This window comes from Pieris brassicae, chromosome 13, assembly GCF_905147105.1.
Source record: "Pieris brassicae chromosome 13, ilPieBrab1.1, whole genome shotgun sequence".
NCBI lineage: Eukaryota > Metazoa > Arthropoda > Insecta > Lepidoptera > Pieridae > Pieris > Pieris brassicae.
Window position 1 is genome coordinate 4,827,145 of NC_059677.1, and position 23,031 is coordinate 4,850,175.

General features: G+C 34.4%; 1 protein-coding gene and 1 long non-coding RNA gene across 3 annotated transcripts in view; one reads left to right on the forward strand and one right to left on the reverse strand.

Moving 5' to 3' along the window:
• LOC123717902 (ATP-binding cassette sub-family C member 4-like) overlaps positions 1-23,031 on the forward strand; it is a 46,984-nt gene that overhangs the window by 2,741 nt on the left and 21,212 nt on the right. For both annotated transcript variants that reach the window (XM_045674158.1, XM_045674159.1), the window contains exons 2-3: positions 19,994-20,128; positions 21,719-21,923. In XM_045674158.1, coding sequence (XP_045530114.1) covers positions 19,994-20,128; positions 21,719-21,923 — 340 coding nt within the window. The remainder of the gene's footprint in view (positions 1-19,993; positions 20,129-21,718; positions 21,924-23,031) is intronic.
• LOC123717903 lies at positions 16,796-17,922 on the reverse strand. Its single transcript, XR_006754894.1, has 3 exons — positions 17,878-17,922; positions 17,653-17,732; positions 16,796-17,048 (listed from the first exon to the last, which is right to left on the reverse strand). It is a non-coding gene; the product is annotated as an uncharacterized LOC123717903 (long non-coding RNA).

Consider the following 23,031-nt stretch of genomic DNA (forward strand, 5'->3'; position numbering starts at 1 on the left):
TTTTACCTCGGTTAGTTTTTCTCATTGAATTGTTACTTATAAAATAAATGGCGCAGTGCAGAAAAACATTTTCCGTTCTTTCGTTTTGGTACTAAGTCTACATTGTTCATAGATGAAGAATTAAGTCCGGTCTCTTTGGTTATAAAAAATGTAATACGTTTAAACAATTATATGTAGGGTTCACCAGTTTATACTAAATATTTTAATACAAAAAAACATAAAATTATATACAAAAAACGAATTTTCGCGTGCTTTACAGATATCGTAGTCATCGAGTATGTTATTAAGTTGCCAGACATTGTTATCATAATAAAACATCGTTATATTCATTACGTATTGGTTTTAAAAAACATCAGTAAAACTGCATGCTAATATTATTCGAGAATAATTTCATACACAAAAACACGGATACTTTGATATTTGATTTATTCTTAAGTCGAGCAATTTATTCTTAGTTTTTCCATTCAAATCAAGGCCTAGAACGGAAGAAAAGAAATGTAGTACAAATAAAAAAATCAATGATAAATTATTCAGTGGAGCTACAATGTTTTGGTTTTAGGCCTCAGATTACTTACTGTATGTATTTCATGAACATTTGTCAATCTAATACGCAACTATGTGATCAAACAGTGACTGACACATGTCGACTTTTTCCATAACAAGCCGTTTTCCTCACGACTTATTCCTTCACCGTACGAGCGAATGTTAAATGCGCACTTAGATGGTGCTCAGCCGGTCTCGAACCTACGACCTCTTTTTCTGGACCTTCTTGCGATTTTAACATTCACTCGAACGGTGAAGGAAAACATAAACTTGCCTTAAACGCAAAATTCGATGGCGTGTGTACAGCTCGTACCTACTTTCCTATTTTGACAAATGTTCAAATATATATAATTTTGTTTATAGCATATCCTTAGGGGTGAGAGTCGCTCACTGAAGCCAATACTGATGTCTCAATAATACTATTGAAAAGTTAATCATATAGCATACATCGCGTCTTTTACTATTTATGTTTTATAACGAGCTAGGCAATGACCCACCTTACTGGCGCCGCAGCCTTACACGTAAATAGAAGTAATTAGGAACAGGTCTGTGTATCCCGTATATCCTCACTATTAACCTGTCTAGACAATTTCTACTTGAGGAAAACGCGGCATTTCCAAATGGAAAGTGACGTCATTTATTTTTAACTACGCAATTAACGTGAGTTAATAAACCTCAAAAAACTTGTTAAGTTTCTATTATTCTTAAAATTCAACTATTTGCTTGGGACTTGGCCCAAATTGTTTTTTTTTTATTGTTTTAGGAGTCAAATTAACATTGCCTTAATATAATAATTTACGTCAAAATTATAACCTCTTATCGCTTATCGATTTTCCTCTGCTTGAATTGAGATACAAAAAAACCTTAATTTAATGTCATGAATTACAAGAAAAACTCGAAAATTTCTAACTAAATAATCTAATCTATTTTGACAGTCCACAGACTATATGGGCACAGTCTATATAATACAAGAAAATGACATTAAATTAAGGTAAGGACTTTTTTTGGATCTCAATTCTACTCTTAGTTCTCTTATAGCACAGGTAAAAACCCTTAATAGAGTATATTAAAACGTGATCCCTATTTAAAGGTAAGATTTCCAGGCCTATGCGCCATTTTTGTCAAAGGCTAACATTACTTCACGAATATGATAATTGCGCAATAGATAACAACTATCGGGTATCTACCAGTCGTAGATTAATAAGGGTTTTTTTCTTTATGTACCTATTTTAGAATAGATTTTAATATATACGTATACGTATACTGTAGATTGTAGAATATATATATTCTATATATAGTACACTATATATGTCGTGGTGTACCAAAAAAATATACTATTTATACAGTTGTGATCCGAAGGACCGCAAGGTCAATCACGATTCGTAGTCAACATGAATGAAAAAAGAGACTTCTGTAAAGCATATCTTATTTTAAATAAAAATAATTTAGCGGCGCTACAAACTTTTTTCTGGATCTGATCTGGATTTCTGTATTCATTTTATAATGTTTGTCAATCTAATAGGCAATTGATCAGTTTGTGAATGTCACACGCCGTCATCTTTTTGGCAAGGCGGTTTCCTCACGATGTTTTCCTTCACCGTTCGAGCGAATGTTAAATGCGCACATGGAAAGAAAGTCCTTTGATGCACAGACCAGGTTTGACATAGGGATGAGAGTCGCACGCTGAAGCCACTAGGCCAACACTGCTACTTTATTAAACATATATACATATTTACTTTTAGTTTCAAGGAAATTTTAATTTCAGTCGATTGTTTTATCGATATAACTCTGTACTCACGATCCGAATTGAATCACAAAAATCGTGGATACGATGCGGCTTATACATATATATAATTCATTCTAAATATACTTTTTGACCGTGAAAGATATAACGTCCAAGTACAAAATCTTAATTAAATGCTAATTAGTTACGAGCAATTAGGTACCTTGTTTAATGAACTTGACGCACCCAAGTCACTGACAAATTAGGTTATAAAAGTTAATCAAAAAAATATCTTGCAATACTCGAAAAGTTTGAAAAAGAGAAAAGCGAACTATCTCTGCGGATTGGCATTGCAAAATTTGGTACATATAAACTGCTACTAAAATTATCTCTTTCTCTCTTCAGTCGGTAGCTCATGTCATGTCGTTGTGGTCAGCGATGAAACATTTGTACAGCGTCTCTCATATAAAAAGTACTTAAAAGATAGCTGAGTAAAAAAATCATATTTACTTCGAAAATATGAAAAATATTGGTATTTTTCCATACATCGTCATCAAAACTTATGTATGTGAACGCACTTATACATGCAACCTATACAAATTACATCGGAATCGTCGTAAAATTCCATGTTATTAATTCAATTTAAGTCGACAGATACGAGTTTCAAATAAATGTATTTAATAACATTAGGGACGCACGGAATGGCCTTAGCTAGGTTTAAAAACAACTTACTAATGGCGTTTGACAGCCTACTACACTCGGACAGTAATCCTACAACTAAAATTATTGTGCTTTAGCAAGGGTCCGTCCGTGTAACATGATTATACAAAGTATATCGCGTGCATGACCCCGACATTTTTGAATTGAATTTCTTTATAATTCTCTCTATAAAAAAAATCAGTGCCACTATAACCTTTTAGGTCTGAGCCTTAGATTTCTGTATCTCTTTCATAATCATTCGTCAATATAATAAGCAAGTAGGTGATCAGCCTCCTGTGCTTGACACACGCCGTCGACTTTTTGGGTCTAAGACAAGCCGGTTTTCTCACGATGTTTTCCTTCACCGTTCGAGCGAATGTTAAATGTCCATTGGTGCACAGCCGGGGACCGAACCTACTTGGGATGGTGTCTTATAAAACTTTGAAGTCTACTAATGCTGTTAGTAACGGGACCACCAATGTGGAGGAGGGACATGATAAAGGAAAGACTAACCACAGACAGGCCCGAAGGTCGCGAAGCAAATATACTTAGCGGCAAAAATAGCTTTCGTTGTATGACGATGTATATTGTATGTATCACTACAGATGTAAGAATGCGGGCTAGTAAAAAACAACTAGTTATGAATTCCTGTTATTTTGAACTGTGCCATTTTTATCCCAATTTAAATTCTTTATCAAGATCTACAACTTTTCACTAGAACTGATATATCTCTCATCGTTAAGGCATCATTTAAAAACTATATTTTTTAATTCAAAACGCTAAAACGTCTTCATTTTTCTTGAAATATAGCCTTTAGGCAGGTTTTGCCGCGCACCACCACTATATGGAACAGCTGCGCACCAAAGTTCGAACCAATTCGACTTAAAGTCATTCTGAAAAGAGCTTACCAAATCTAAAAAAGGCCAACAACGCTCTTGCAAGCCTTCTTTCTGGCAATGTGTGTCTTTCCGGTAAACATCAGGTGAGGAACCTGCCCCTTTGCCTCGTTACATAAAAAAATATTACACTCATAAACGTGGTTTTTTATTAGCAAAAAGAGTTTTAATAAAGAACCTCACAAACTTTATAATATTCGTCTTCAAAGTAGAATTCCACTATAATGATTATATTTCCTACGAAGAATAAAAAATAATTACACAATTATAAAAATAGATTACTTAATAACCACAAGTGATTTATAACTTTTGATATCTTTTGTGTGTTGTGGTTTTACTTGGAACACACTATTTGTATATTAAATAATAAACATACTTTGTGTTCTGGTATTACATAATTTTTATGTACTTGAATAAAATACAAGCGTGCCTCTAGGGTCTATATAAGCCCTTTTCTTTTCAACAGTGTTGATATTGTTAAATGTACACAATTTAATGAATTTGTTTTACTGATTTCAAGATACATGTTCTGTTTTTACCATAACTTTTTATCTTCAATTTTGTTGAAGATTATAGCTAGCTATAGATAGCTAATTAAAGATTTAATTAGGCTGATTGATAGTACCGGTGACCCAAAAGGTAGTTCTTTTCTTGGTCAACCAATAAGTATTGCAGTACAGCAAGGATATGCTGCCAGCATTAAAGGTACACTGCCACAGGGACCACAATTTTAATATGTTTAAATTATCTATTTATTACTTTCTTATTAGTATTGTTACTATGTAGGTTCGGAAGAAGAATAGGTTCGATTCGAGAAATTGTAAATAATGTGTGAAGTTAAAATTAAACGTTACTTTATACTTCTATAGCGGTTTATGTAAATCACCCACTGTGTAGCGCAATTAAAGATTACCTACTGATTATGTATAATTTCCTACACACTCCTTATCTAGGTGACTGCACACGTGCACACCCAAACTTATTTACCTAATTACTTTATTTTTATTCAATTTAATTAAAATAATCATCTGTTTTAACATGTGATAAGGACCATGACGAAATAATTGCATACATTTTGTAAAAACCTTGGAAACTACTCTACTAAAAAGAAAGAAAGTTTATTGCCAGTTCTACTCTTCCGTTCTACGCCCTCGATTTGAGAACTGGCAGCAATTTTGTGTATCAACGTGTCATAGCGTTTTTAATTGTCGTGTAAGTGTACCTAAATAAATAAATGATGACTATTATAAAACAGTAGTTACACTGATATACATTTTAAAGATTATTTTAATTCACCGTCAATTGCCAACACGTTTTATATAAGGAAGTAAATAGGTATTGTACGTATTCTTATATTATCATTATTTACTTTAACACTTATGATTGTAACTGCTCAAGGTTAAATTGTATTTAACATATTCCACAAACATTTGTGTATGCTTCCGTCACAAAACATTCTTAGAATTTTAAAACAATTATATTTATAACATTGGACCTTCCAAAGGCGGTTATTAATTCGGCAAGTAATCGTTGTCCATCTTGTGAAAAGTTGAATACTTACTTACTTAACGTACCCTATTACCCCTAGATGTAGCAGAGGGCGTCCACAGTGAGTCTCCAACGCGTCCGTTCTTGAGTCTCGTATTTCACCTCGCTCCAAGTCTTTCCGGCTCTCTTTGCCTTATCTGTATGGCGCCAGGTTTGCTTGGGCCGGCCACTCTTCCGCTTTCCTTGCGGGTTCCAATCAAGCGTCGGCTTGGGAATTTGGAATAGGAAAGATTGAATTGAATTGGAAAGTTGATCGTGATGTAAAATTAATCAGATTTGCAGTAAATCTTTAAGTTAATATGGAAGTTAATAAGTGTTTACCTATGCAAGTGCGTTGCCATTCCTTTCAATGAGTGCTTCGCTTTTCTCTGGAAGGCCCCTAAGTCGTAACAGGTCGAAAATACCGGTATTACCAGCTAGTTCCATGAACTAGTAGTGGTGCGCAGAAGTGTTTAGGAAGCGCTCTCTGATGAAACGCCACACGTCAAGGTGGAACGAATATCTACTTGCCTATTAGATTGCAAATGATGATGAAACATATACACACGCAGGCAAAGGCCTGTGAAGTAGAGGCTCTCGAGTTCAAATGCACAGGCGCTAATTAAAGATTTAATTTGGTGCCTAGTAGATAGAACCGGAGACCCCAGAGCTGGTGCTTTCCTCGCTCAACGAATGAGTATCGCAATACAGCTAGGAAATGCCAGCGTTAAAGGTACACTGCTACAGGGAGCAAACTTTTTGAATTTGTTTTAATTTTCTTTTTATACTTTAAGCATTGTTATTATTACTATAAAGGATAAGAACATTGTAAATAAAGATTTAAAGAAGACGCACGAGCCACTCATTTCGTTAAATATTTTCTGATGAACTAGGAATCGATTAACGAAATCACTGTATATAATCAATGAATAACATATTATGAAGACGTTCAAACGAATGATGATACAAAGGCAAAGCCCAGAACCAAATTGATCAAACTGTCAATTATAAAACAATTATCGAATGACAACGATTAATTCAGAATTTAGGAGTTTTAACGACATTATTGAGGCAATTAAACCTTGTATTTATTAATAGACCATGATGATCTATTTAGGGTTGGAAGTACGTTCTATGTGTCTGAGCAGTGTTAACCGTTTCAGTACCCATCTCTGATCGTAGATTCAATTTCCGGCACCAATGGACTTTCTGTCTGTGAAAACTTGTCCAGAAATTTGTCATCGATCCAAAATGTCGACGGCGTGTGTCAGGCGTAGAAAATTGATCAAATTGTTATTAGAAATGAGTACGAAGCCGAAATAGTATATAAATCTATATGTAAGTAAAGATGAATCTCTATTTCCCTTGGTCACGGCATCAAGCGTGAACGGCTGAACTGATTATGTTTTTGTTGTTTGTTATTGTAAGGAAAAGGTTCATATGAAAGAAAAAATTAAGAAAATGGCTCGGAAAATTAAGAATACTTTGTTATGCTAGCAATTTCATTTTTATAACTTATTCGATGTAACCTTATGTCGTTTGACTTAACAATGCGTGCTACAAATATTGTTAAAGAGGATGTGTCGGGAGGGAATGCCTGGATCGGAGTTATTATATTGATAAAATACGTATAAAATAATTACAGTCGCTAATTGTTTGTGGTATTAATCTTCAAAACCCATGATTTTCACATGGCCTGTTCCCGTGTCGGAATACCAACAAAACTATTTATATACGCGCCACAAAAACAAACAAAGAATGTTGTATGCCTTAAAGCATTTTTAGTTAATTATACCAATTCGAAATCAATATTCATAAGACAGTTTCGCTAGTATTCAATAAAAGTTATTAGTTACTTTCACAATATCTGACTCTATCTCACATAACTAAGTAATAGGACATAGAAAATTCTTGATCCGTAAACTGTCTCAAGACGTAACATTGTGTCAATACGTCACGTAGTGAGAACCGGTGCTGAACAGTTAAATCATTCGTAATTCCTGAATGCCTTCCATTGGTTAATGTTATGCCGGACATCGATGAGTCTCAACAGGAACTTCCATCATTAACCAATTGGACTTCGGTCAAGTACATTTTTGAATTTCGAACGTTTGTTGTAGTGTTAATTAAATTATTTCTTTAATTATTAAGTTTTTTAATTAAATTTAATGTAACGAAAGTTAGGAGAAGTGAAATCCCGCGAATTGAGAAAATAACTTTGCGGCATTTAACGTTAATATGGCAACTTTGAAGTGGCAATCTCTTACGGGCTATGATTGCCTAAAAGTACTCTAAACGTGGAGAGTAATTTTGCGTTTAATTATTTAAAAATACAAAAATGTAAACATTAAGTTGTATAATTAAATACATAAAAACAACCAGTACCGACACAACTTTTTAGTTCTGGACCTCTGATTTAAGTATCTATTTCGTAATCATTTGTATAGGCAAGTCAGGTCATGTCTGATACAAGCCATCGACTTTTTCTGGCAATTTCCTCATGTTTACCTTTACCGTAGGAGCAAGCATAAATGTGCGAGCAAGTCAATTGGGGTCCCACAGGGATTTGAACCTATGACCTCAATTTCTGAACTATTGTAGGCCAGCACTGCTCACAAAGATCAGATAAAATATTCAAACATCTCCCGCTAAGGCCGGTTAAAATGAGTATCCATGGGCTGCGATGACTGCCTTTTTTGGGCGTCCCGTAGTTTGCCGGCGTTTGCCACTTTTATCTATAAAAAGTACATAACTGAATTAGGAAATGGCACAACTTAGTACTATGCCTCGTCTATATATGACTTCAAATGACTCTGAGTCAAACCTCCGAGTATGTTCGTCATAAGTGAGTCTGTGAAAGGACAAAAAGATATTTGACGTACTCAAAAGTGTCAGTCAAAGTCCATTGATCATCAAATGCGCAACCAACAGGAGTCCATGGGTTAGAAAAGCTGTCTTGATAAAGTGGCCCCAAAATACTGCTGATAGACCAGTTTGACTCTTTAAATACGATATCTAAACTAAGATAAATAATATCATAAAATACCTTCGAATGATATTTCCATAGGTTACGTGATAAAATGTTTGAACCGCCGTCAGCAACGCCTATGCGTGACATTCTATGTAAATGAACACGTAATTGCTACCTATTAATTAATCTAGATTATATTCGATATTTTACTGACATCAAAAGTTTTTGATTTTAAAGCCTCCGGGGCAGGTATGAGCTACCGTAGACCAATTTAAGGAACTAAAATTCGTAACACCCATTAAATGCGATGCTGCGATGACTGCCTCTTTTGGGCGTCCGGTAGGCTCGTTTGTCCTCTTAAAAAAGACTATCAAATATTGTTAAACTTGTTTGAAATAATTTTAATATTATCACTTATTACAACACAAAACCCCTTTTTAATCAAATTATCAATATGGCGGTCTGTGGACAAAGAATCAACGCAAATAGGAAGTACTAATCAAAGAGGCGAGTGGCTTGTTAACGCTTACATTATGTACGATTAGTCATACTTGTATTACGTTGTTGACGAAACTGCATACTGTGTAATGGTGAATCTAGGTATACCACGGATAAGCACTCCTGCTGAACCTCACCTAGCCTACCAACCATTACTGCTGCACGGGCAATCGTGACCGGTAAAACTTTATAAATTATTAGATATTGACGAAAACTGCAACATATTTCGTACAGTGTTTGAGTTTGCTTTTGACGTTTTTATATAATAAATGATATGGCGTCGCTTTGTAGACAATATCAAGCTCTTAATATTCTCTCTAGAAATCTTATCATATAAACGTGAAGGCAGCGCTTGCAAGAAACGTTTTCGTTATGAAAAACCAAAACGTTACTGGTTGGCAAATTGGCAAAAATACAAAATACCATTCGTATCACCTCGACGTCCGTCGTTCCACAATTGAGCGTGTAAGGCAGTTTTGGCCACCAGTATGTGGAACCAGCTGCCCAAGAACAGATCATACCAATAGTTAAGGAAGGTAACTTGCGAGCCTTCTGGCAATATGAGTGTCCATGGGCGGCGGTGTCACATCAGGTGAGCCGTTACATTACATAAAAAAAGTTATTCGTCGTCCGATATTTTATGTCAGTATTCTGGACACATTACGCAGTCAACAATAATTCAAATTAAATTAATCACAAAGAACATGTGCATTTGTTGAATTTTCGCATATTTGTTTAGTAATTGTAAACAATTGGGTAAATTAAGAAAACCTAGTGACATTACAACTTCCCTGGGTTTCGGATGTCAATATCTCTTTCGTGACGATTTGCATAATCGGCAAGTAGGTGGTAGGCACCACCGACTTTTTGGGTTTAAGGCAGTTTGCTCACGATATTTTCCTTCACCCTACAAGTGTTAAATGCGCACATAGGAGGCCATTGATGCAAAGCGGGGATTCAAACCTGTCTTAGGGATGAAAGTCGTTATCCACTTGGCCAACACTGTTATTGAAAAATTTTAATGTAGATCACATTAAAATTTCACTCGAATTCTTGTGTAAATTAGTCCAAATTAGTATTTTTTCTAATTTGTCATTGTTCAGCTGATAGAAAGGTTGAATTAAAGTGTTGGATTTTAGTTTGTTACATTACATAGTATTAATAATAATAATTTTTAAAAATATAAACCCCAAGGTCCTTACTAAACTCCCAACCCGGTGGAAAGAAAAAACCTGGTAGACCGAGGCTACGTTGGTGAGTTGTAGTTGTGAAGGACCTCGAAACGATAGGGGTTCGCAATTGGAATCGGGAATGGATAGATTGCGATGGCGAAGTGTACTTGAGGAGGCTTAGGCCCACAAGGGGCTGTATAACCATTGATGTTGATGATGATGAAAAATTTATAAAAATGAAATTAAAACATATTTTAAATGTTTGGCCCATGTGGCAGGGTACCTTTAACGGTGGCATTTCCTCATTGTATTGCGATACTTCTTCATTGAGGAATGCACCAGTTCTGGATTCAGTAACATAACACTTTCAAGGTTAAATTTAAGGCCAACTTCTAAATATAACTTATAATTAATTGAGTAAATACACCAAGAAAAATCATCTAAACAAATAAAGTATTATTATCCGTGTTATTTACAGAATAAACTCAATTTGTCTGAAAGAGACAAATGCACCAAATCGAATATCGTAAAGAAAAATGTAAAGGTTTACATTTTTTTTTACTGATTTACACAAAACAACGCAGTCGATACCGCCAACTGTAAACTTCGTTTTATAACCTGTGAGCAAATATTACATAATGATAAAAATTATTAACAAAACCCCAAATAATAATTAAAATTATGAAACCTAAGCAGTAATTCATGATAACAAAAACAAATTATTTCTGCGCAGTATTCATACATTACTTGGATTCTTACCTAAATTATCATTAATATTACAAACTCCAACAGCTAAACTCCAGCAGCTTAAAAGTATAAAATGAACAGTTATTTTTATATAGGTAAATAATAATAATAAACAAATAGCAGTGTTGGCCTTGTGGCTTCAGCGTGCGACTCTGATCTCTGAGGTCCTAGGTTCGATCCCCGGCTTTGCGCATTTAACATAGAACGGTGAAGGAAAACATCGTGAGGAAACCGGCTTGTCTTTCCAAAAAGTCGAAAGGGTGCGTCACAGAAGGTGCCTACCTACTTGCCTATTCGATATACAATTTTTTTTAAACAAATAGCTGTTCTGTCAGACATCATATGCACATGTCTACATACAAAAAATATCTAATAATGTAAATCATTCTTGACTCCAGTTGGAAAAAATGTCATCAAAATCTGTCCAGCCTTTTAAGAGTTTAATTACGAACACATGCACAGAAGATTTATTTATATACCCACTGTTTATTTGCTGTATAGATAAATAACCTAGATAACGACTGCAGTGCCTTTTTCCTGGTTGATTAGTAAACCTAAGCCACCCAGGATGCCACACAACACGCATACAAAAAATTCATTCGAATTGGTCCAACCGTTTAAGAGAAGTTCAGCGACATACACACGTACAGTATAATTGTATATATAAAGATAATAAATATGGTTACAAAAAATAATTTATCAAGGTGTCAAGATCCACAAGATTTTTGGAATAAAAACACTTATTTAATTTATCTATCTAAAAACAATTGAATATTTTTAAAGTCCATATTGCTGTGTGTCAAATGCGTAACTATAAAAAAAATAACTAAACTGGTTCAGGGTGTGACTTTTATCCCTGAGATTGTAGGTATGATCTTCGACTTTCTAACACTTAACAATCGCTCAATCGGTGAAGGAATGCATTGTAAGGAAACCGGCTTCCTTTAGATCCAAAAAGTCAACCTATGTCAGGCACAGAAGGCCGACCTACTCGCCTATTAGATTGACAAATAATCATGAAACAGATACAGAAATCTGAGGCCCAGACCTATAAAAGTTGACCGCTAGCTCCATCTAAATATAATAATATGCAAACAATCCGTTACTCATACATATTGTCTTTAATATCGCCTTTTTTAGGAATTAGGTTAAAGTTACCTCACTAAAAATATATTAAACCAAACTTAAAAAGTCATTACATCGTCGTCGCGATGTCCGAAACAAATAACTCGTGAACGCATATTCTTGTGAATTAATGACATCACTGTTAAGAGCTGGCCTAGTGGCTTGAGCGACTTTCAACCCTGAGGTCGTCTGTTCAGATCAAGGTTGTGCTCCAATGGATTTATTCTAACGAGAGGGGGAAATATCGTGAAGAGGCTGTCTTGTAATTAATAATAATATTAATTAATTAATATAATAATTGATAAGTGGTTATTGTATTAGTTTTAGTTGTTTAAATGTAAGTTCTAAAAGGTATTTGTTTGAATTTTTACGGCAAAAACCTTCTCCCTAATTTTCCATTTCTCTTTACATTGACCAACATTCATGCAGTATTTATCCGCTAGTTTTATCATGTATATGCATATCTTTCTAATATGTCAATTTTAGTTTCAAGTCCTTCTTCAATCCCGCACAAAAACTATCCAGCAGAAGCTATGTTTAAATTATCGTGACCACGATCTGGCACAAAGCCAGACGTCCCTACATGGGACTGGTGTTCCATAATCCTACATGCCTGTCACTATATCTTTATTTTTTAATTTTAGGTTTCTATAGTATTATGTTTTTTTGGTACCTCTATAACCGATTAGGCAGATGTGGCCGAGAAGCTAATTGGGGGAATTCCACCCTCCCCTTTCATAAACAAGGACTTTATTTACATAAACTAGTCCGGAAATATCATCATTATATTTTACCTCTTGTGATGTTCGTCTTACTAACATATTCCATAATGCTGTGGTAGAATTTTTCCAGCTGCGACCTGTGGTCGAACAACAGCGAATGTGTTGGACATTGTCGAGCTCCTGATTGCACCTAACTCTTTTGAAAGTAGTTCGAAAATAATGTCTAAAATCCCCGAAGACAGATAAGATTTACGCCATGTGTCTTGACCTGTGACATGTGCCACCTTTGTCTATAGTATATTTAGTAGATTGTGATTTGTCAGTAGTAGATTGTCAGTAGTAGATAGTTTCTCACCTACCCGTGCACTACCCACTCCGTTTCTGTACACATACCACAGTTTTCGGTAACGCATTTCCATCTGTAATATATAAAAAGGCTAAATTCCGAGTCTCTGGACGTATATTATTTTATTGTCCCAATAGCATACTTGTAAGACAAGTTGATAATGCAAATTTACATCGCTATGTCATGATTAACGTATGCGTCAATACGCCATGGCCACTCGGCATGTGCAACCTTTGCATAACAGAGTTCAATGTATACAAAATGTCGACATTTATAAATCCCAGCCAATAATGTGGAAATAAACTGGAACTAAACGTACGTCTTTTTAGTGTTCTTCCGCAACAGATTCGCGAAAAAATTATCCACAATCCGTTGACACAGTATGACCATATTTTTTTTAACGTGTCAATATTTATAAATCCCAGCCAATAAAGTGGACATAAACTAGAACTAAACGTACCTAACATACGTACGATTAATATTTTAATGAATTCGACTGTTGAAGTAAGTAAAAAATAACGAATTAAAATTTGTACGTAATTAATTAATATTCATAAGAAATTTAGAAGGAAACGCCCTTCGTCAGTCATGGTCAACTTGGGTCCATACTTCCATACTGTGTAAACTCTATATAACGAGCGATTTCAAGGAGTATAAATGTCCAGAGGCACTTAACATAGACAGACATAACATTTATTACTAACCAAACACACAAGAAAACAGTAAACAAAAAAAATAACAAAGTGTGACAGATAACTTTTTTTTTCTTTTATACAATAAGGTACGTTTTAAGTGTGTAATGCGTGTGTACGGTAACAGTGAAAAGTCGTGGCTCCGCTAAAGAACAGCTGATGCGCTTGGCAAAGAATAAGGAGAAGAACGACGAGCTGACCAGTAGTGGAGAGGCACTACAAAAAGAAGAATGCGTGTGTGCTGTGGTTGTAATTGGCCGCGTTATGTTTTGGAGGAAGAGCCACAGCGCTGGTCATTCTGCCAGAGACCACAGCAGCGTTGTTGTAGTTGTGTTTAAGAACATAGATCAATAAAAACTAGATTTAGTAATTAACTAGATGTGTTTTATAACTACGACGGAAACTTGATTTTAGTTGAAGATTTTTCACGTCACGTGAGCCTCATGTTCGTGTTCTATATATTATGAAAACAAATATTCTTAGAAAAGACACAAATATCATAGGCCTCCTCCAAGACAGTTTTCACAAAATTTAATACCAGTGAACCGATACAGTATCGCAAAACGAATACGGGTCAGTATAAAATAAACTTAAAATGTTATTAAAACAAGTTCAGGTATGGTATGCAGGTCACACAGCCGTCGCGTGCATCTTGAGACGTACATTTTAACACGATTCATTTAAATACTCTGTGTACTGTCAAACTTTCATTGTGTTTTCATTCTTCCATAGTCCACACATCTTGCACACATGGTGCTAGCGAACTGTGACTCCCGGTGGGGGGTGAAACAATCCCTGCTTTTTTTGGTAATAAATAAAAAAACTATTCAAGATTACATTAAGTTTATATTATTATATTTAATATACGACCTCCAATTCTTTAAGATAGAATACTCCTCCCTCAAAGGCAGGCATTAAAATGGATGTCCATGAAAGACTGCCCTTTTTGGGTGTCCAGTAGGCTTCCTAATAAAAATCCTCAGATTCTTTACATGGCAAGTGATTATCAGCTGATACGTTGTCGTACTAGGTCTACTACTGAGACATTTCCACACAATTCCTCCGCCGTACGAGTGTAGAGAGAAATTGGAAAGCATTGATTCGCAAGCCACGAGGCCTGCATATAACATATACGGGTTTTTTATATTTATTTACATTCCTTTGTAAGACAATAAATAATGGTAACACATCTAAAACCCAAGCGCAACGTCTAACCGATCTATTGTACCGATATTTTAAATGTGGAAATGACGGGACGGGACGGGAGTAACAATAATTACAAATAGATAAATGGAAAAATAAAAAAATAAATTTATCAAAGATATCTGGCGCCTGGTAGGTGACCCCAGAGCTGGTGTTTTCCAGACTCAACGATTAGATATTGCAATACAGCAATGAAATGGTACACTGCCACAGGGATCAAACTAAATTCGTTTTTAAAAATTTAAAAATTTGTTTTAACTTTTTTTTATTGATTTTTATTATTACTATGTAGGTCTTGTGCAAATACTTTATGTTCGTTATGACTGATAAAATTTGCAAAAAAAAATACAAGTAAGATCACTGTATTGCGATACTAATTCGTTGAGGAATGCATCAGCTCTGGGGTCACCTTTAGTACCAGGCGCCAACTTAACTATTTAACCTGTGCATTTGAACCCACGACCCAAGAGTCTCTACTCCAAAGGGAAAAAACAAAGTTGGAGTCAGAAAGAATTCTTCGAATCAAAAACAACCACTTAGCAGACGTTTCGTAGTATTGAATAACATCTAATGACAATAGTGAACTCTAATTAAATTCACATTAAATAAATCTTAGTGGTGCTTGATAATTTCTAGATTTTTCTATCATGTTCCGAGTAGTCTAGCATTTAAACAAGGATAATAATGAAAACTACAATGACTCATATGTAAATAAACGCGTTTTTCCAATATTTACAATAAATTTAAAATAAAACAACGTTGTCCTATAGGTATGTCCTTGGTTGGTTACGTTTTAAGACATTTATCTTTTACTACGAACTTCGTCTCGCCTTAAAATATCATTCAGTATACCTTTTTAGTAGCTACATACACCAACCTTTGCATATTTATGCTACACCATATAGACGCTTTTCCTTCGATTATGACTTCAGTATGTCAAAAACGTCGAATTGGACGGGAGACAGTTCGTGCTACATCTCGAATTAAGCTGGCAACGCACTCGCGAGCCTCCTGGCAATAGATGAGCCAGTTTTTATCTAGTTTTAGTATCCGTTTCATGTCGCAATGAACCAGTTATCACTTTCACTTATCGACATTTACATTAATAACTAATTTATGCATTTTGTCTAGTTGACAGTTGACCTACGTGTTTGACATATAACTGTCGGTTTGTAATGTATCAATAACATTATGTATAGATATTTGAGCATTCAAGAATACTAAGCGAAATTAGCGCGAACGATGACACACGGACTTTAAAATCCATGTGTAAAATAATGAAGATAAAAATGTGTTTATTCATAATAATTAAGCAGGGTTGGGTTCGATCCCCGGCTGTACACTAAGGGAGTTTAACTCTAAGTGCGCTTTTAACATTCGTTCGAACGGTGAAGGAAAACATCGTGAGAAAACCGGCTTGCCTTAGACCCAAAACGTCGATGGCGTGTGTCAGGCACAGGAGGCTATCTCCTACTTGCCTTGCTTGACAAATGATCATGAAACAGATATCTGAGGCCCAAACCAAGATTTATTTTCTTAATTTTATTAATTATTTGTAAGATATGAGAACTCTTCGAAGCAAAAAAACACAGCTCTTTAATAACAAACTAACAGTAAATTCCTTAACAGATTCTTTTGTTTTTAAACACGTGACCTTTATCAGTGTTTCAGACTGTGGGCGATTAGCGAGTTTATTAAGCAGCCATTTATTACAAATGTAGTCCGCATATTGCGTATGCTATGCGCAATGGCGTGCTAATTCTCTACTATATATTGTATACCTCAAGCCCAAAAGAAAAAGTGTTAACGCGACCTTTGAATCGCAATACCGACAAATTTATTTACCGACATTTACACGAGTTTGAATATGCCTTTTAAGGTTCGGAAACCATGACATTCAGGAAAGGACGCCTTATTTACATTTGCTGCACTTCCTTTAATGTATAAAACCCGGGTATACCGCACTATGGTTAATCGACGCGGCGTTTAATTTGAACATTTATTATATAAATTTTAAACCTTTATAAACGTAGTGTTCAGAGTAGATCGGATAAACCAACAGCTGACTTTCATCATCGGACGTAGCCGGTTACGAAATTCCACCTGTATCACCTCGTCGTCCGCCCTTCCACAACGGGGCGTTTTCCAAGGTAGTTTTTGCCGCTACTATCTAAAACCAGCCCACTGAAATATTTCCGGCTTGGACTTAAGGTCTTCCAAGAAAAGAGTGTACCCATTCTTAAAAGGCCGGCAACGCACTTGCGAGCCATGCGGCAATGAAAGTGACTATGGGCAGCGGTATCACTGAGCCAGTTGAGCCTCCCGCCCGTTTGCCTGTTATCTAAAATACAACAACAGAAATACAGCTTAAACAGTTCAACCTGAAGTCCCATAGTTCGATTGAAATTATGTGTTTTTCGTCGACCAAATCTCTAAAACGAAATTTGTATTTTTATCTCTAAAAATATATCGATTTTAATGACGCTTTCGACAAGCTAATAAGAGCGGGATCAAAGGATAAGTTTTAACACAAAATGTTAATGTTGCCATTGCTACTATTACGTTAATCGCGTCGTAGTTAAGCGCGTGCGGCCAAAATTTGCAGTGCGCCTGTGGTCGAACAGGTTTGGAAGAATTTGGGTGATAACAACATCCTATACTCGTTACAGATAACGGTACATTTTAATTAGAACAAATGATTTTTTAAAGCGAATAAAAAATGTAGGTCACATCTGACTTTTTGTTGTGTATGAAGTCAGTCAGTCAGAAGAAGTGACATTCGACGTACTTAAAGTTTTGTTCCCCAGGTGGGGCAGAACGTCCAGTGTAGAACTATCTTGGGCAGCTCTCGTAATTTCACTCCACGTTCTAGCAAACATAGAATATTAAAATTACAATTAGTGTATCAATCTATTGATATAATCACTATAAGATGTTATTACGTATTAACTTAAGACGGTTTCTCAAGTGCTGAATAAACCGACTTGCTTGCTAGATGAATCTCTGAACATACCTTTAGGGGTGTGACGCTGTAGTTACAAAAACTGTAACTGTAATGGGTCCTCAAAACTAAGGACCTATTGGACATTATCGAAAATGAATAATGAACAATTTATCAATGTATAAAAAACTAACGGGACATATTACTACCAGAACTGACGCTTTACAATTTATTAACTAATACGAGGTATATAACTAACGTTAGGTTACATAAAAGACTCGTTTTTTATGTATTATTTATCAATTGTTTTTCTTCAATTTCTTATGTACAAGATCGAGAATTGTGAACAGCAATCTACATTTTAATTCAACTATTTGATATTGTTTTCCTCTATTTGTTAGCAATTATATTTTATTATTGATGCAATGTAAACGTATTTTAAACGCCGATTGCGCTCTTAACATGTCAATTTTATATATTTTCCTGTAATTCCGATATGTAATGTATGAATGTAACTTATGTATTTGTATATAGGTAATTTAAGGGTAATTTGACGCGCTTTACGGTCCAAACAGTTTTTTGGTCTATCAGCCATTTCAGTTTATAGAACCTTTTGGTTGAAGAACTTTGGTTGGTAAGACCTAGTTTTAAGGTAATCACGTTACATCGGATATTTTTGTTTCTCTGCTCGCTTCTATGTTTGATACAGTATTTTTAACTTATTTTCATGCGCATAGATTAAATTTAGTTTGCCTTCAGTAGTCAATCATTACAAATATTCATTTCATTTATAATGACAGCATTGCATTTCTTTCACATCGAAATATATGCATTGTCAGAGATTTGGTTTTGCGTTGCTGTCAAAAATACATTATTGGCGTAACGAACGTGAATAAATCCGGATTATACATATAGGTTATGTCACGATATAACGATTTTACATATTTTAATATATATCTTGCGCATGTTCCATTTATCTAGAATCAAGGCTTTATTTGTTATGCTAAACAGATTACTTAGAAACGAGGTCCAGTTAACATACTCTGTTACCGATTTATTTGGTTTTCCTCGATGGAATTGTCTTTGATTTAGTATAGAGCTATGGAGTCTTGTCTTTGACTAAATACGAGGAAAGTGAATCATAAAATTAAAAAAAAAGGAAAGTGAATATGGCTTAAAGGTCGCGTTACCAGGCCATACAATTAAAAAAAGAAAAGTGAATAAAAGTAATTGTAATATTAATTTATTGTTATTACCTATATTATACAAATTACAGCAGTAAGCCCGTGTGACTCTTTTTTCTAAAGTCTAAGGTTTTACCAAAACCAATGGCCTTTCTGTCTTCGTGCATTTAACACGTGTCATTTGTCTATGAAATATAAATAAGCAAATATGCAATCTAAACCCAAGTCAATTGGTGGAAGATTATTTTGATACAAAATTAACATACCTTATAGGACTCGCGACTCAGTCATTTTTATTTTGCAAGTGTAAATCTGTTGATTAACACTTTATTGTATTCTGTGTACGATAAATAAATAACAAAAAATACGCGCCATTTTTGATTTATGTTAGTAGTCTGGGAAATATAAACATAATCTAAAACTATTTTTTCTTATCCGTGTACGATAAATAAATAACAAAATATTCGCGCCACTTTTTCGTTATGTTAGTAGTTTGGCAAATTTAACTAAATCAAAGGCATTTTTTTTTCCTGTCAGACTTATCGATTATAATTAATGACATTGTGATTGACCGTGAGATAGAAAGCTAATGAAAACTATTTTAGCATGACATGAACTGATAACACCGCCATTTTGTAATAAGAATTTACGTATTTAAAGATTAATTTATTTTCATCACTCCATTATACAATATTAACAATTTTCTTAACCTAAATAGTAATGATAATTAAATGTCTTAACAGAAAACTTAAACAAATTGAAGAATAGTTTGATAGTATAAAAGATTCAAAGTACCAGGAATTGAAGCCAGGGTTCAATTTGGTTAGCCCAAATGGTACAAAGCAGGATCTTGCGTTACCAAAATTTTTTTATACTACTTCTTGAGAAATATTCAATTCTAACAAAATCACGTGTCGTCAAACCAAACACATTTTTAAAGTCGGTATATATCTATTTGTAAATTATTTTCCGTGCAAACTAATTAAAGTATATTTTTATTACAGGAAATGGTTTGAAGAAATCGCCTTAGCGAACAAGCAAGGACGGAAGCCATCCCTCCTCCGCGCTATGACCAAGACATTCTGGCTCAGCTATGCACCTTCCGGCATCATGTTTCTGATACAGGCGCTCATCCTCAAGTAATAAACATACATTGTCATTATCTCTAATAACTGTTTACAATTTCCTGAACATTTGTCGCAAATAATTTCAAGGATACGGTTTATCTAGTGGAAATTGTATGAATAATTTTTTCGTTATGAAACCATGTAGGTTTTATATAATTGTAAATTTCCATTCAAAGTGATGAATGTTTTAATTTTCGAATACATTTAAAAAATAATCTATAATAGGACATTTTTAATAACTTTTTTAATGTAAGATTTTTATATAAATGCCAGCCAGTTATAAGATTAGATTTTAATTTTCGAATGCAATTGAAATAAAAAAAAATGTTATCTGTAATTACTGTAAAAGAGATTTTATATACTTTCTTAGTCATATCTTCGCATATATATTAATAATATCCGGAGCAGTGTTAAGCCAGTGGCTTCAGCATGCGACTCTCATCCATTTGGTCGTAGGTTAGATCCCCGGCTGTGCACCTATAGACTTTTTGTCTATTTGCGCATTTAACTCACTCGAACGGTGAAGGAAAACATCTTGCCATAGACCCAAAAAGTCGACGGCGTGTGTAAGGCACAGGAAGCTGATCGCCTTTTACACCCCCTTCTTGCAATTATCAAGAAACATATACATAAATTTAAAACCTAAAAAGAAAGGCCAATAATATCCAAGTATTAGCCCACATGAAGGGCGAGCAATCCCGCGAAAACATCGGTTTCAATGTCAATTGTAATGAAAGTTCTACTATGTAGGTTTTATAGCAAAACCACAAACATTAACGAACTGGCCACATTTTAAAAGTAAAAATTTCTTCGAACACTTTAATTTTTTTTGTTCTTGATTGCAAGTATTATGATCACTGTAAGGGCACACCAACGCGTTTATGACGTTCAACTTTTCCTTATTCATTACAGTTATCACATAAATTATTTTAAATATAGGGAAATGAATTTCTTTTACAATATTTTATTATATTTCTGAGTCATTTAAGGTTGATGATCCTATAATTACGGCTGGAGTATAATTAACGATGTCATTATCGTATTTATATTGTTACTAACGAGTTTCAAGAGGCTTTTAAGGGGGTGTCTCTCTTAGCAGTAAGAAAACATCGAGGGCGTGTCCAACCAAATGTTGGAACGTTTTTATTAACCTCACCTGGACTTATCATGAGATGACAATTCAGAAGAATATCCCTATAGTAGACTTATGTAATTCTCATGCTTATAAAAACAATAATTTTAAAAAATATAATACACATTTTAGTTAGTTTTTTAAGGAATTTTAAGCAGTGGTTAATGGGTTAACGGATAAAGGATAACACTACTTACACGTTTTCATGACTACCCTCTGATAAACATTATTTTTTAGTATTTGTCGCGTATCACGAAAAAACAAACAAATATATCTTAACCTAAGTTATAGATTTAATGTTGTTTAATATCTTTTTCTATTTTTTAAATCAATTTTAAAAGGTACCAATTTTTCTCGACTACCCCCTGAAATTTTAAAATGATTTTATTTTACACATTATTGGCGCGTATTACGTAAAATATAATATTAAAAATAAAGAAAATTTATAATGGGTTTCTTTAATCTTTCAGACCATTTCAACCGGTGGCATTGAGTATGTTGTTGGCATACTGGGAGCCAGGATCAACTATGACATATGAACAGGCGATATACTGCGCGTCAGCTGTCATCTTTATGTCATTATTCGTCGCATTTCTGAACCATCACGGCACCTACTCCACTCAACAATTCGGAATGAAAGTTCGCATAGCGGCTTGCTCGCTCATTTACAGAAAGGTAAAAGCAGAATAATAATGTATCTATTTTTATGTAGTATATTAGATAAGTACTACCTTATCATAAGGTACAGTACCCACCGAAATAATACCTTTCGGGGTTAATAACCCTATTTTTAAATGGAATATCTTTTGATAATTTTAAGTATATTTTATATCTTATATAACATTAATTAACCATTTATAAATTTACCATAAGTTTTATATATAGACGTCCGTATTGTTTATTTTAATTCTCATTTATTAATTAGTAATCTTACACGCAACATACAATATATAATGAAAGTCTTGAAGGGTGTAGTAGCAACCCAAGTGTGCTCCAAGAACTGGGTTTCTTTGTACCTACGGGATTTGTGCGACGGCGGAGGCATAGATTATCGATATATTTGTTCGCAGAGTGAATTCACAGTAGCGATATTGTGTAAATTATGTGTTTAATATTATATACGTATTTGATGATATTATTTAATGCTTCTCGACAATATCGTATTGGCATAGTCTGTAAGGATAATGTATGTATTTCTTTAATAAATAAAACAAATAAATATTATAAAACAAAACACATAGACAATATAGCCTTAATAGGCAAGAACGCCTCATATGGTCCTCTTATGAAAAGTATTGTGGGGATATGATTAAAAGTTCCTTAGAAATTTGTATAAAAGAAGGTACATTTTTTTCCTTACCTACCCTACTAAATTCTTGATGGGGATTTAGGGAAATATTCATTAGAACTTCGTAGAGATTTAGCTGTAATCAAACTTGGTTTAAGCGTTATTAAAAACGAAACGTAAAGTGCATGCTTGCTGGGAGGATAAGACTGTACGTTCAGGACAATTGTTTATTACCGCTGCCGGAAACATAACCTTTTTGCTGTGCATTCGGCTCACACTATCCAGCGTCAACAAGCTCCCATTCCTCGGTTACTATCGCTGCTCTTTTTGTTTCTCGACTCTTCACAGGAGAGCGACCTAATTGTGAAGCGTATGGGGGTAAAAATGATTTACGATAATTACTGTCAATTTTTTAAATAGCTTAATTATATTTTATTTTAGCTTTATGTTATTTTTGGTTAGAATTTGGCCATGCATGGGCTGTAAATAAATAAA